Source organism: Anolis sagrei, chromosome 1 (genome assembly GCF_037176765.1).
Source record: "Anolis sagrei isolate rAnoSag1 chromosome 1, rAnoSag1.mat, whole genome shotgun sequence".
Classification (NCBI taxonomy): Eukaryota; Metazoa; Chordata; class Lepidosauria; order Squamata; family Dactyloidae; genus Anolis; species Anolis sagrei.
In genome coordinates this window covers 103351-117719 of record NC_090021.1, presented here as the reverse complement: position 1 = coordinate 117719, position 14369 = coordinate 103351, and the positions used below count along the sequence as shown (strand labels likewise).

Genomic DNA, 14369 nt, shown 5'->3' with positions numbered 1-14369 from the left:
CCTTCCCTCCGGGGGCCCCTCTTCCTCCTCCTCCTCCCCCCGATGCTGCTGCTGCTGCTGATGCTGCTGCTGGGCGCCTCCGCCGGAGAAGGCAAGCGCAGGGCTCCTTCCTCTCCTCTCTTACCCCCTTTTTCCTTCCTTTTTTCCCTCCCTCCCTCCACCCCCTCCTCTTCTTCCTTTGTCTTCCAGGTGACCCCCCTCCCGAGGTGCGTGTGGGGCAGGGGTCTCTGCGGGGGCGCCGCACGCGTGTTCCGGGCTCGGGGCGCCCCGTGGACGTCTTCCTGGGGGTCCCCTTCGCCGCCCCGCCCCTGGGCCCCCTGCGCTTCGCCCCCCCAGGAGCCCCCCCGCCGTGGAATGGGACCCGGGATGCCTCCCAGACCCACCCACCCATGTGAGTGAGATGGGGGTCAAGCGGGAGGGGGGGGGCTGGACAAGGAAGGGCCCAGAGCGAGTGGCCCCTGGGCCCCTTCAGCAGTCCAGAACCTCTCACTGGGATCCATGACCATAGCCACCAATGTGTCACCTGAAGCCATGCCTCCACGACTCCTTGGCCCTCACAATCCCTACTTTGTCTTCAGTGCAGCCGGCATGGGGTTTGAGCCCTAGACTGACTCTGATGGGCAAGGTCTGGGTCATAGAATCATAGAATCATAGAATCAAAGAGTTGGAAGAGACCTCATGGGCCATCCAGTCCAACCCCCTGCCAAGAAGCAGGAATATTGCATTCAAATCACCCCTGACAGATGGCCATCCAGCCTCTGTTTAAAAGCTTCCAAAGAAGGAGCCTCCACCACACTCAGGGGCAGAGAGTTCCACTGCTGAACGGCTCTCACAGTCAGGAAGTTCTTCCTAATGTTCAGATGGAATCTCCTTCCTTGTAGTTTGAAGCCATTGTTCCGCGTCCTAGTCTCCAAGGAAGCAGAAAACAAGCTTGCTCCCTCCTCCCTGTGGCTTCCTCTCACATATTTATACATGGCTCTCATCATATCTCCTCTCAGCCTTCTCTTCTTCAGGCTAAACATGCCCAGTTCCCTAAGCCGCTCCTCATAGGGCTTGTTCTCCAGACCCTTGATCATTTTAGTCGCCCTCCTCTAGACACATTCCAGCTTGTCAATATCTCTCTTGAATTGTGGTGCCCAGAATTGGACACAATATTCCAGATGTGGTCTAACCAAAGCAGAATAGAGGGGTAGCATGACTTCCTTAGATCTAGACACTATGCTCCTATTGATGCAGGCCAAAATCCCATTGGCTTTTTTTGCCGCCACATCACATTGTTGGCTCATGTTTAACTTGTTGTCCACGAGGACTCCAAGATCTTTTTCACACGTACTGCTCTCGAGCCAGGCGTCCCCCATTCTGTATCTTTGCATTTCATTTTTTCTGCCAAAGTGGAGTATCTTGCATTTGTCACTGTTGAACTTCATTTTGTTAGTTTTGGCCCATCTCTCTAATCTGTCAAGATCGTTTTGAATCCTGCTCCTGTCCTCTGGACTATTGGCTCTCCCTCCCAATTTGGTGTCGTCTGCAAACTTGATGATCCTGCCTTCTAGCCCTTCATCTCAGTCATTAATAAAGATGTTGAACAGGACCGGGCCCAGGACGGAACCCTGCTTGTGGCACTCCACTTGTCACTTCTTTCCACGATGAAGAGGAAGCATTAGTGAGCACTCTCTGTGTTCGTCCACTTAACCAATTCCAGATCCACCTCACCGTAGTTTTGCCTAGCCCACCTTGGACTAGTTTCCTTGCCAGAAGGTCATGGGGGACCTTGTCGAAGGCCTTCCTGAAATCCAGGTACGCTACATCCACGGCATTCCCCGCATCTACCCAGCTTGTAGCTCTATCGAAGAAAGAGATCAGATTAGTCTGGCATGACTTGTTTTTGATAAATCCATGTTGACTGTTAGCGATGACTGCATTTGGTTCTAAGTGTTTGCAGACCGCTTCCTTAACAATCTTTTCCAGAATCTTGCCCGGTATCGACGTGAGGCTGACCGGACGGTAGTTGTTTGGGTCGTCCTTTTTTCCCTTCTTGAAGATTGGGACCACATTGGCCCTCCTCCAATCTGCTGGAACTTCTCCCGTTCTCCAAGAACTCTCAAAGATGGTTGCCAATGGTTCCGAAATGACTTCCGCTCGTTCCTTCAATACTCTTGGGTGTAGTTGATCTGGCCCTGGGGACTTGAACTCATTAAGAGCGGCCAGGTATTCCTGGACGACTTCTTTCCCAATTTGGGGTTGGATGTCCTCCAATCCCTCATCCACTCCATCTTGCTGAGGTTGAAGACTCTCTTTTTGTGAGAAGACCGAGGCAAAGAAGGCATTAAGTAGTTCTGCCTTTTCCCTGTCCCCTGTCAGCATTGCCCCATCTTCTCCTCGAAGAGGTCCTATCGCCTCCTTGTTTTTCCTTTTTCTACTGACATAAGAAAAGAATCTCTTTTTATTGTTTTTAATGTCCCTGGCAAGTCTGAGCTCGTTTTTTGCTTTAGCTTTGCGGACCTTTTCCCTACAGGTGTTGGCTATTTGTTTGAATTCTTCTTTGGTGATTTCTCCCTTTTTCCACTTCTTGTGCATGTCTCTTTTGTGTCTTAGCACAGTTAGAAGTTCTTTGGACATCCTTTCTGGCTTCTTTGCACTTGTCCTATTTTTTCTCTTTGTTGGCACAGTTTGCAATTGCGTCTTGAGTATTTCACTCTTGAGAAATTCCCATCCATCCGTAGCTCCCTTGTCTTTTAGTATCTGTGTCCACGGAATGCTGCTCAGTGTTTCCTTCATTTTTTGGAAATCAGCTCTCCTAAAGTCCAAAATGCAGGTTTGACTTGTCTTAGTTTCGGCCTTCCTTTGTACCTCAAATTGCAGGAGCACATGGTCACTTGCCCCTAAGGATCCTACCACTTCGACCGCATCGATCAGGTCCTCCGCATTTGTTAGGATGAGATCAAGAGTAGCCAATCCCCTTGTTGCCTCTTCTACCTTCTGGACCATGAAATTGTCTGCAAGGCAAGCGAGGAATTTGTTGGACCTTGTACTCTTGGCCGAGTTTGTTTTCCAGCAAATATCGGGATAGTTGAAATCGCCCATGACTACTACATCTCTTTTCTGTGCCTGTTTGGTCAACTGTTGGCAGTTGACCCACGAGGACATGCAGACCCACCGGGGAAGTCACTCTCAGAAGGCAGCAAAGGCAGCCTCTGAAAAAGGTCTTGCCCATGATCAGTGGTTCGCTTTCACATCACCATAAGTTGCAAATGTCTTGAAGGCACATGGCAACAAAATTGCATTCCAAACAGCTTCCAAGGGCAGCCCCAGGAAGGTTTTCTTGCAGTAGTCCAGCAGTGGTGCCTCCAAGGCCTATCTGGCTCCTCAAGGAAGCTGGCAGGGGCCTTTTCGCCCTGAAAATAAATGCATTCAGGCAAACACCCAAACACTCAAGATCCGGAGCCCAGGCTGAATGGCCGGCTGCCTTTTGGCAAGGCAGGCCCGTCCTGGGCACCGGTGAGGTTGGCAGGACTTTGGTAGCCAGCCATGGAAAGAGAGGCTCACCAGAGGAAGGTCTTGGAAGGATCTTTAACACCAGGTTGCGACACTATAGCAAAGTCTCATAGAATCATAGAATCAAAGAGTTGGAAGAGACCTCATGGGCCATCCAGTCCAACCACATTCTCCCAAGAAGCAGGAATATTGCATTCAAAGCACCCCTGACAGATGGCCATCCAGCCTCTGCTTAAAAGCTTCCAAAGAAGGAAGGAGCCTCCACCACACTCCGGGGCAGAGAGTTCCACTGCTGAACGGCTCCCACAGTCAGGAAGTTCTTCCTCATGTTCAGGTGGAATCTCCTCTCTTGTAGTTTGAAGCCATTGTTCCCTTGCGTCCTAGTCTCCAAGGAAGCAGAAAGGAAGCTTGCTCCCTCCTCCTCCCTGTGGCTTCCTCTCACATATTTATACATGGCTCTCATCATGTCTCTTCTCAGCCTTCTCTTCTTCAGGCTAAACATGCCCAGCTCCTTAAGCCGCTCCTCATAGGGCTTGTTCTCCAGACTCTTGATCATTTGAGTCACCCTCTTTCTCTGGACACATTCCAGCTTGTCAATATCTCTCTTCGATTGTGGTGCCCAGAATTGGACACAATATTCCAGGTAAAGTGGTCTAACCAAAGCAGAATAGAGCATGGGGAGCATGACTTCCCTAGATCTAGGCACTAGACTCCTCTTGATGCAGGCCAAAATCCCATTGGCTTTTTTTGCCGCCACATCTCATTCCTGGCTCATGTTCCCCTTCCTCCCCACGAGGACTCCAAGATCTTTTTCACACGTACTGCTCTCGAGCCAGGCATTGTCCCCCATTCTGTATCTTTGCATTTCATTTTTTCTGCCCAAGTGGAGTCTCTTGCATTTGTCACATTTGTCTCCGCTGAAGGAAACACAGTCCACGGCCACCTTGAACCCAGCCCTTTCGGCACCCAGTTCCAGTTTGAGCCGGCTGCCGTTCCCAGTCCCTCCTCCGGCCAGAGAGCCCAGTTATCTCTTCTTTCCCGCCCTGGGCCCCCCCGTTCTTCCCCTGGGGTTGACCGCATGGTATGGGATCTGGCCTGCCTGGGGTGTCAAGGGCATCGGCAGAGCACCTTGTCAGGATTCGTACATTCCCTTGACTTAAGGGGTCACAGGGTCAACACCTCTGGCCTGACCACGTGTGAAAGTGCGGCATCACAGGAATTGGGGTGTTGATGCAGTGGGGGGTGGGGGAGCGGGGGGGGGGCGGTAAAAGAACCACGGTGCCTGCATGTTCATGTTACTACAACAAGTCAGTTGTGCTGCTAATCTGTGGGTATTTGGCTCCGTAATTTCTTCTTTCGGGCACTTCTCAACCCCCGAGGGGGGGGGGGGACTCAGGGCGGCTTACAACCGGCACAATTCGATGCCAACAATTCCACAATAAAATACAATTCAGCAATAAAAATACATAACCACAATAACCACAAAAGTTAAAACATTCAGTTAATACAACATCAACAGGGTATAGGGTTACAGCCTGTGTTAGACGGGGTCGCACTCCCCCTGAAGACGCAGGTTCGCAGTTTGGGTGTGATCCTGGACTCATCGCTGAGCCTGGAACACCAGGTTTCGGCGGTGACCAGGGGAGCATTCGCACAACTAAAACTCGTGCGCGAACTGCGACCGTACCTTGGGAAGTCTGACTTGGCCACGGTAGTCCACACTCTGGTTACATCCCGTCTTGACTACTGCAACGCTCTCTACGTGGGGTTGCCCTTGAAGACTGCTCGGAAGCTCCAAATGGTCCAACACTCGGCAGCCAGGTTGCTAACGGGAGCGGCACTCAGAGAGCACATCACTCCTCTGTTGCGCCAGCTCCATTGGCTGCCGATCTGCTACCGGGCTCAATTCAAAGTGCTGGCGTTGGCCTTTAAAGCCCTAAACGATTCTGGCCCAACTTACCTATCCGAACGTATCTCGGCCTATCAGCCCACCAGGACCCTAAGATCTTCTGGGTGGGCCCTGCTCTCGATCCCGCCTGCTTCACAGGTGCGGCTGGTGGGGACGAGAGACAGGGCCTTTTCTGTGGTGGCCCCTCGGCTTTGGAACGCCCTCCCCATAGAGGTAAGATCAGCCCCCTCGCTGATGGTGTTTCGAAAAAGACTGAAGACATGGATGTTCGAACAAGCATTCGGTTAATCTGGTGCAATGAATCTGATGATCAAGGATTGGTAATCCCAGACGAGGAAATTGGATTGCGATTTTAGTTAAGAGATGCATTGGTTTGTTATTGGTGGCCCAATATTGTGTATTTGTATGTGTTTTTATGCTTTTTAAACTGAATATTGTGATTATTGTAGTGTTGTAACCCGCGTTGAGTCGCCAATGTAGGCTGAGAAACAGCAGTATACAAGCACTGTAATAAATAATAAATAATAACTAAAAAGCCAATCTAGTGGCCAGCGTTCATCGAGTTCTAAAATCCGCAAGTCCATTCCGCACAATCCTTTCCAAGCTCCGGTCGTCATTGCCTCGTCAGTCTGCCAGATTACCCAAAGGCTGTCGCAGCTGTGGCGTTGCTGCTTTACAGTTGGGGTTGATTTCAAGCATCCAAACCCCCTTCTCGGAAGCTGCGCCCCATTGAGAAGAATAATGCAATCCACAGAAGACAAACTTTCTTCCAATAAAGTAAATGTTTGTGCAATCGTCACAAATAACAGTTTCAATCCATCAATCCCAATATTCCAGCAAACCTTCCTTGAGCTTTTACGGGAATCTATTCCTCTTTCCTAGAATCATAGAATCAAAGAGTTGGAAGAGACCTCCTGGGCCATCATCCAGCCCAACCCCATTCTGCCAAGAAGCAGGAATATTGCATTCAAATCACCCCTGACAGATGGCCATCCAGCCTCTGCTTAAAAGCTTCCAAAGAAGGAGCCTCCACCACACTCCGGGGCAGAGAGTTCCACTGCTGAACGGCTCTCACAGTCAGGAAGTTCTTCCTAATGTTCAGGTGGAATCTCCTCTCTTGTAGTTTGAAGCCATTGTTCCATTGCGTCCTAGTCTCCAGGGAAGCAGAAAACAACCTTGCTCCCTCCTCCTCCCTGTGGCTTCCTCTCACATATTTGTACATGGCTCTCATCATATCTCCTCTCAGCCTTCTCTTCTTCAGGCTAAACATGCCCAGTTCCCTAAGCCGCTCCTCATAGGGCTTGTTCTCCAGACCCTTGATCCTCTAGCTCTTGCTTTCTTCACAGTCTCATCATCACCATCAGCATTCTCTGCTCATACTCTTCTCTATCTCTTCTCTACTCTCTACATCCTCAGTCTCTCAATTTGTAATAGCTAATAAGCTCTCACAGGTGGCTTGACTGTTGCTGGTCATACAATGACTGGGCATGATGATTCCTGCAATCACTTACCCATTTTTCACTTAAGAAATTATCTTGTTGTTGTTCATTCGTTCAGTCGTCTCCGACTCTTCGTGACCTCATGGACCAGCCCACGCCAGAGCTCCCTGTCGGCCGTCACCACCCCCAGCTCCCTCAAGGTCAGTCCAGTCCCTTCAAGGATGCCATCCATCCATCTTGCCCTTGGTCGGCCCCTCTTCCTTTTGCCTTCCACTTTCCCCAGCATCATTGTCTTCTCTAGTTGACCTCATGGACCAGCCCACGCCAGAGCTCCCTGTCGGCCGTCACCACCCCCAGCTCCTTCAAGGTCAGTCCAGTCACCTCAAGGATGCCATCCATCCATCTTGCCCTTGGTCGGCCCCTCTTCCTTTTGCCTTCCACTTTCCCCAGCATCATTCCCTTCTCTAGGCTTGGCTGTCTCCTCGTGATGTGGCATTCAAAGGACTTCACCTTTCCCTCTAGTCTCCTTCCCTCCAGTGAGCAGCCGGGCTTTATTTCCTGGAGGATGGACTGGTTGGATCTTCTCGCAGTCCAAGGCACTCTCAGCACTTTCCTCCAACACCACAGCTCAAAAGCATCTCTCTTCCTTCGCTCAGCCTTCCCTAAGAAGGTCCCGCTCTCACCTCCGTAGGTGACTATGATCTAAGAAATGATCATAAGAAATGATCTAAACAATATAAAACTCTGGTAAAGGCCTCGTCCCATATCCAAGTTTTCAGCTTCCTTCTGAAGGAGAGGAGGGATGTTGACGACCTAATCATCCCAGGGAGTGAATTCCACAGGCGAGGGGCCACCACTGAGAAGGCCCTGTCCCTCGTCCCCGCCAGCCTCACTTGTGATAAAGGCGGGGCCGAGAGCAGGGTCTCCCCAGACGATCTTAAGCTCCCAGGTGGGACAGAGCAGGAGATACGTTCGGACAGGTACATTGGGTCGGAGCCGTATAGCTGTAACTGGAGTTATCAGATCATTGAGAAATGATAGAAAGACAGATAAAGAGAGACCAAAGATAGATAGATAGATAGATAGATAGATAGATAGATAGATAGATAGACAGATAGATAGATATAGAAATAAATAGAAGATAAATGATAGGCAGGTGATAGAAAGAGAGAGGGGGAGAGGTGGGGAAGCTGGAAGGGAAGAGAGCTCGATGTAGATGGAGGTCTGGATGCATCTGTACAGACATAGAAGAGATAGATAGATAGATAGATAGATAGATAGATAGATAGATAGATGAGACAGGGAAGCTGATAGTAGATAGACAGTGATGGGGTGGGAAAGGGAAGAGAGCCAAATAATATAGATGGAGGTCCGGATACATGCAGCATAGAAGGAGAGAGATAGATGATAAATGAGAAACAGATGATAGATTTTTTTATTTATCGTGTCAGGAGCGAACCAAAACAGTTGTATTGCATTAAAAACAAACAAACAAACAAACAAAACATAAAGTTTGCAGGCTTGGTATTCTTATTAAATGTCCTTTGACCAGTCTCTGTCCCCTTGGAGTGCCTCTGGTGTGGCCGCAAGGAGGTCCTCCCTGGTGCATCATGTGGCAGGGCTCAGGGTGCATTGCAGCAGGTGGTCAGTGGTTGGCTCTTCTCCGCACTCGCATGTCGAGGATTCCACTTTGTGGCCCCATTTCTTGAGGTTGGCTCTGCATCTCGTGGTGCCAGAGCGCAGTCTGTTCAGCGCCTTCCAAGTCGCCCCGTCTTCCGTGTGCCCAGGGGGGAGTCTCTCATCTGGTATCACCCATGAATTGAGGTGCTGGGTTTGGGCCTGCCACTTTTGGACTCTCGCTTGCTGGGGTGTTCCAGCGAGTGTCTCTGTAGATCTTAGAAAACTATTTCTTGATTTAAGTCGTTAACGTGCTGGCTGGTACCCAAACAAGGGATGAGCTGGAGATGTCTCTGCCTTGGTCCTTTCACTATTGGCTGCCACTTACTGGCGGATATCAGGTGGTGCAATGCCGGCTAGACAGTGTAGTTTCTCCAGTGGTGTCGGGCGCAGACACCCCGTGTTAATGCGGCATGTCTAAGAGCCACACCCACTGTTTTAGCGTGGTGAGATGTGTTCCACACTGGGCATGCGTACTCAGCAGCAGAGTAGCATAGCGCAAGGGCAGATGTCTTCACTGTGTCTGGTTGTGATCCCCAGGTTGTGCCAGTCAGCTTTCGTATGATATTGTTTCTAGCGCCCACTTTTTGCTTGATGTTCAGGCAGTGCTTCTTGTAGGTCAGAGCACGGTCCAGAGTGACTCTTCCCAGGGATTTGGGTGCGCTGCAAGGCTCCAGTGGGATCCCTTCCCAGGCGATCTTCAGAGCTCAGGATGCTTGTCTGTTCTTGAGATGAAAGGCACATGTCTGTGTTTTAGATGGATTAGGGATCAGCTGGTTTTCCCTGTAATAGGCAGTAAGGGCACCTAGAGCTTCGGAGAGCTTCTGTTCTACCATCTCAAAGCTCCCTGCTTGAGCGGTGATGGCACGATCATCAGCATAGATGAAACTCTCTGTCCCTTCTGGGAGTGGCTGGTCATTTGTGTAAATGTTGAACATGGATGGAGCGAGCACGCTCCCCTGAGGCAGGCCGTTCTTCTGCTTCCGCCATCTGCTTCTCTGGCCCCGGAACTCAACAAAAAAGCTCCTGTTTTGTAGCAGGTTTCCTTGAGTGGTGATGGCACGATCATCAGCATAGATGAAACTCTCTGTCCCTTCTGGCAGTAGCTGGTCATTTGTGTAGATGTTGAACATGGATGGAGCGAGCACGCTCCCCTGAGGCAGGCCGTTCTTCTGTTTCTGCCATCTGCTTCTCTGGCCCTGGAACTCAACAAAAGAGCTCCTGTTTTGTAGCAGGTTTCCTTGAGTGGTGATGGCACGATCATCAGCATAGATGAAACTCTCTGTCCCTTCTGGCAGTAGCTGGTCATTTGTGTAGATGTTGAACATGGATGGAGCGAGCACGCTCCCCTGAGGCAGGCTGTTCTTCTGTTTCTGCCATCTGCTTCTCTGGCCCTGGAACTCAACAAAAGAGCTCCTGTTTTGTAGCAGGTTTCCTCTGAGGCGGGTGAGGTGGTCGTCCTTTGTGATACTATACATTTCTCTCAGGAGGAGGCGGTGCTTCACAGTATCATAAGCCGCTGACAGGTCTATGAAGACAGCTATGGGGGGCATGAGAGAAGCCTCCTCGCAGGATTGCAAGACATCTGGGCATCCCCCCCCCCCGGGCAACGTCTTCATAGACGGCTGATTCTCTCGCCTCAGAAGCAACCAGAAGTAGATTTAAGATGTCAGGGAGAGAAAGGGAAGAGAGCTAGATATAGATAGAGGTCTGTTTACATGCTTTTTTTTTTAATGTCAGGAGCCATTTAAGAAACTGCAATTTGCTTCTGGTGTGAGAGAATTGGCCATCTGCAAGGATGTTGCCCAGGCGACACTCAGATGTTTTGATTTTTACCATCCTTGTAGGAGGCTTCTCTCATGTCCTCACGTGGGGAGCTGGAGCTGACAGAGGGAGCTCATCTGCGCTCTCCCTGGATTCGAACCTCCAACCTGTTGGTCTTCAGTCCTGCCGGTAGAAGGGTTGAGCCCATTGCATCACTGGAGGCGATATAGAAATAATGCGGTATAGAATAGAAGAGATAAATGAGAGACAGGTGATAGAGAGAGAGAAGAGACAGAGAAGCTGATAGGTAGGAGGAAAAAAGACAGGTATGGATCAGGCATGGGCCAACTTCAGCCCTCCAGGTGTTTTGGACTTCAACTCCTACCATCCCAAAACTTCTGGGGGGCCAAAGTTGGCCCATGCGTGATCTAGACTGAGGTCTGTTTCCATGCGATGGCCGCCTTGCTTCCCTTCGCTTCCTTCAGGTGTGTGCAGGACCCGGTCATGGGGCAAGGCTTGTCGGACGCATTCACGAACAAGAAGGAGAAGGTCTCCCTGGAGGTTTCCGAGGACTGTTTGTACCTCAACATCTTCTCTCCGGTCCACGCGGACAAGAAGGCAAAGCAGCCCGTGAGTGCTGGGCGGGGCCATGAACCGGAGGGTCACCAGGAGGGTCAGGATGCCCACAAAGGCCTCCTCCAGGCCTGGGCCAGCTTTGGCCCTCCTCCCTCCAGGTGGTTTGGACTCCAACTCCCACAATTCCTCCTCCTGTTTGGCTGCAGGTAATGGTTTGGATCCATGGCGGGTGGCTTGAGCTGGGGGCGGCCTCCTCTTACGACGGGTCCGCCTTGGCCGCCTTTGAGGACGTGGTGGTGGTGACCATTCAGTACCGGCTGGGCATCCTTGGTTTTTTCAGGTAAGACTTGGAGCTGGACCTTCCATAGAATCTTGGAATTCTAGAGTTAGAAGGGACCCCCCAAAGGCCATCTAGTTCAACCCCCTTCTTTCTACCAGGCACAAGAAGCACAACCCAACAGTTGGCCATCCAGCCTCTGCTTAATACTGCTACTACTACTATTACTACTACTACTGCTGCTACTACTACTTGAAACCTAGAGTTGAAAGGGACACCAAAGGTCATCCAGTCCAACCCCCTATAGGAAAAGCACAACAAAAGCACCCGATCAGATGGACATCCAGCCTCTGCTTAATAATAATAATAATAATAATAATAATAATAATAATAATAATAATAGAGTTGGAAGGGACCCCAAAGGCCATCTACTCCAACCCCTGTCTGCCTTTGTGCAGGAAAAGCACAGTCAACTCCCCCCCCCCGGCGCGACAGATGGCCATTCAGCCTCTGCTTCATAGCCTCCAGGGAAGGAGCCTCCACCAGACTCCAAGGCGGAGAGTTCCACTGCTGAACAGCTCTTCTAACAGCCAGGAAGTTCTTCCTCGTGTTCAGGTGGAATCTCCTGTCCTGCCATTTGAAGCCATGTCTCCATTGAGGCCCAGTCTCCAAGGCAGCAGAAAGGAGACCTCCACCTTGTCCCTTTTGACATCCTTGCAATTATTTAAACATCCCTCTCATAAGTTCTCCTGTCAGCCTTCACTTCTCCAAGCTGAACAGACTCAACTCTTTAAACCACTCCTCAGAGGGATTCAGGGTTTCCAGTCTTTGGATCCTTTTAGTTGCCCTCCTCTGAACATGTTCCATCTTAGAGCTTATTATTATTATTATTGTTATCTCTTTTGAACCGTGGTGTCCAGAATTGGACACAGTGTGGTTCCAGGGGAAGAGGTCCAACCAAAGCAGAACTGAGGGGCACCAGGACTTCCCTTGGTCTGGACACAACACTCCTTTGTGTGCAGCCCACAATCCCATTGGCTTTGGTGCTGCCGCATCCCATTCTGGGCTCACGTTCTCCTGGTTGTCCATGAAGAACCCAAGATCCCTTTCCCACGTGACTCTGTTGTGGAGCCAGGGGTCTCCCATCCTGTATCTGTCCATTTTGGTTTTTTCTGCCAAAATGAAGTCTCTTACATTTGTCCTTGTTTGTCTGGAGTGAGCCAAATAATGGCTCTGTATGCCCTCCTCTGAGTCGCTGCATCGGCACACAAAGGACCTCTCTGGCCAAAGCCCCTCAGGGTCAGCAGGCTTAGACTAATGCATCAAGCAGCCATTCAACGTCCCCAACGGCCTCGGCCGCCCTCTGCTTGCCCTCCCTTCCAGCACCGGTGATGACCATGCGCCCGGGAACTGGGGCTTTCTGGACCAAGTGGCGGCTCTCAAGTGGGTCCAGGGGAACATCGGACACTTTGGGGGCGACCCGGGATCCGTGACGATATTCGGAGAGTCGGCAGGAGGCTTCAGCACTTCCGCTCACGTGGGTTCACGGTGACTGGGACGTGTCTCTTTGTAACGGTTGGTGTGGGCTCTCCTTCCTTGTCAGACACTGCAGGCACGTGGTGGCCAGGGAGTGCGCGGGTTTTATTACTGCCATCACAGACCAAGATTACTAAACTTTGAAACATGTTTTTGAAGGGTTAATATTCAGGCCAGGGATTCTCAACATTAAAGGCAGAGAGTGCGTGTTATTTAGTCGACCTACACAGCTTCCTATGTGATGCTTATAATAACATCAGCGGGTACGGATATAATAAAAAGAATAAGTTAAAATACTGTATTGTCGAAGGCTTTCATGGCTGGAATCACTAGGTTCTTGTGGGTTTTTTCAGGCTATATGGCCATGTTCTAGAGGCATTTCTCCTGACGTTTCGCCTGCATCTATGGCAAGCATCCTCAGAGGTAGTGAGGTCTGTTGGAAGTAGGAAAAATGGGTTTATATATCTGTGGAATGGCTGGGGTGGGGCAAGGAGCTCTTCCTTGCTGCAGTTAGGTGTGAAAGAAGAAGAGAAGCCATTGAAATCCACAAGCATGTGGACAATTTCAACAGAAAGGAAGAGACCATGAAAATGAACACTATCTGGCTACCAGTATTAAAAAACTCTAAAATTATAACAGCTAAACAACAGAGAGGAAAAAACCAGGCACAGATTAACACCTCCCAGCAACAGATTTTCCCAGGCTCAGGCAGGCCTTCAAATGCTAATGAAGGTGGTCAGCTAAACATTCACACCTAGCTCCAGCAGACAAGAGTCTTTTGTCCCACCCTGGTCATTCCACAGATATAGAAACCCCTTTTTCCCAGCTCCCTTTTTCCTAGTACCAACAGACCTCACAACCTCTGAGGATGCTTGCCATAGATGCAGGTGAAACGTCAGGAGAAATGCCTCTAGAACATGGCTCTATAGCCCGAAAAAACCCACAAGAACCTAGTTAAAATACTATTTGCTAAAATCATCCACAAATGGCTTCCTTGTTTTTGGAGCTGCCGCACAAAATTTAGCTGCCATTTTATACGTGGTTCGTTCTCTATATTCTATGAGATATTTGAGATAATATTCCTCATTTCTTCCAGGGATCTTCTGTACAATAGGAGTAATACGATATGCTCTTAAATTGGTGACCTGTGGTTTCTTGACCATTTCGTGGTTGTGGACAGGCCAGAATGCCCCCGCAGCCAATGGAGGCACATTGTTGTTGTTTGCTTGTTTGTTTATTGCTATGTTTATTTATACCCACCTTATGTCTTCCGAAGGAGACTCAAATCGGCTAACAATGAAAGTATGACCACGTAATTTAAAATATACAAAAATATGCAACGACTTCCCGGCAGCTGCTTCCTCCTGGATCCCAGCAAGAATGGCTTCTCTTTTTCAGTCAATCAATCAATCAATCAATCAATCAGAACTTTATTGCAGTCCAAGGATTCAGTTGGCTCAGTGGTCAAAGGTGCAGAACTGCAAACAAATTAATAACCTGCTGATAAAACTAATGAAACACAGGATGATGTGAAATACAAGAATAAGGGAAAGAACAGGGCAAGTTCCAGCCGGTGTCCAATACGGGAAATTGTTTGATCCTGGCTTCACTTTTTGCACAGCAGCCGGTTCCCTGAACCCGCCTCCAAGTTTAAAGGAAAGGACAGGCCAGAAGAAATGGGAACTGCGAATTTTTG

General features: G+C 49.8%; 1 protein-coding gene across 1 annotated transcript in view; it reads left to right on the top strand.

Annotated features, from left to right (window-relative positions):
- The first annotated feature begins 246 nt into the window (after nt 1-246).
- Nucleotides 247-14369, top strand: part of LOC132778910 (fatty acyl-CoA hydrolase precursor, medium chain-like) — a 37093-nt gene continuing 22970 nt past the window's right edge. The window contains exons 1-4 of the mRNA XM_067468897.1: nt 247-391; nt 10770-10914; nt 11067-11200; nt 12521-12674. Coding sequence (XP_067324998.1) covers nt 390-391; nt 10770-10914; nt 11067-11200; nt 12521-12674 — 435 coding nt within the window. The 5' untranslated portion in view covers nt 247-389. The remainder of the gene's footprint in view (nt 392-10769; nt 10915-11066; nt 11201-12520; nt 12675-14369) is intronic.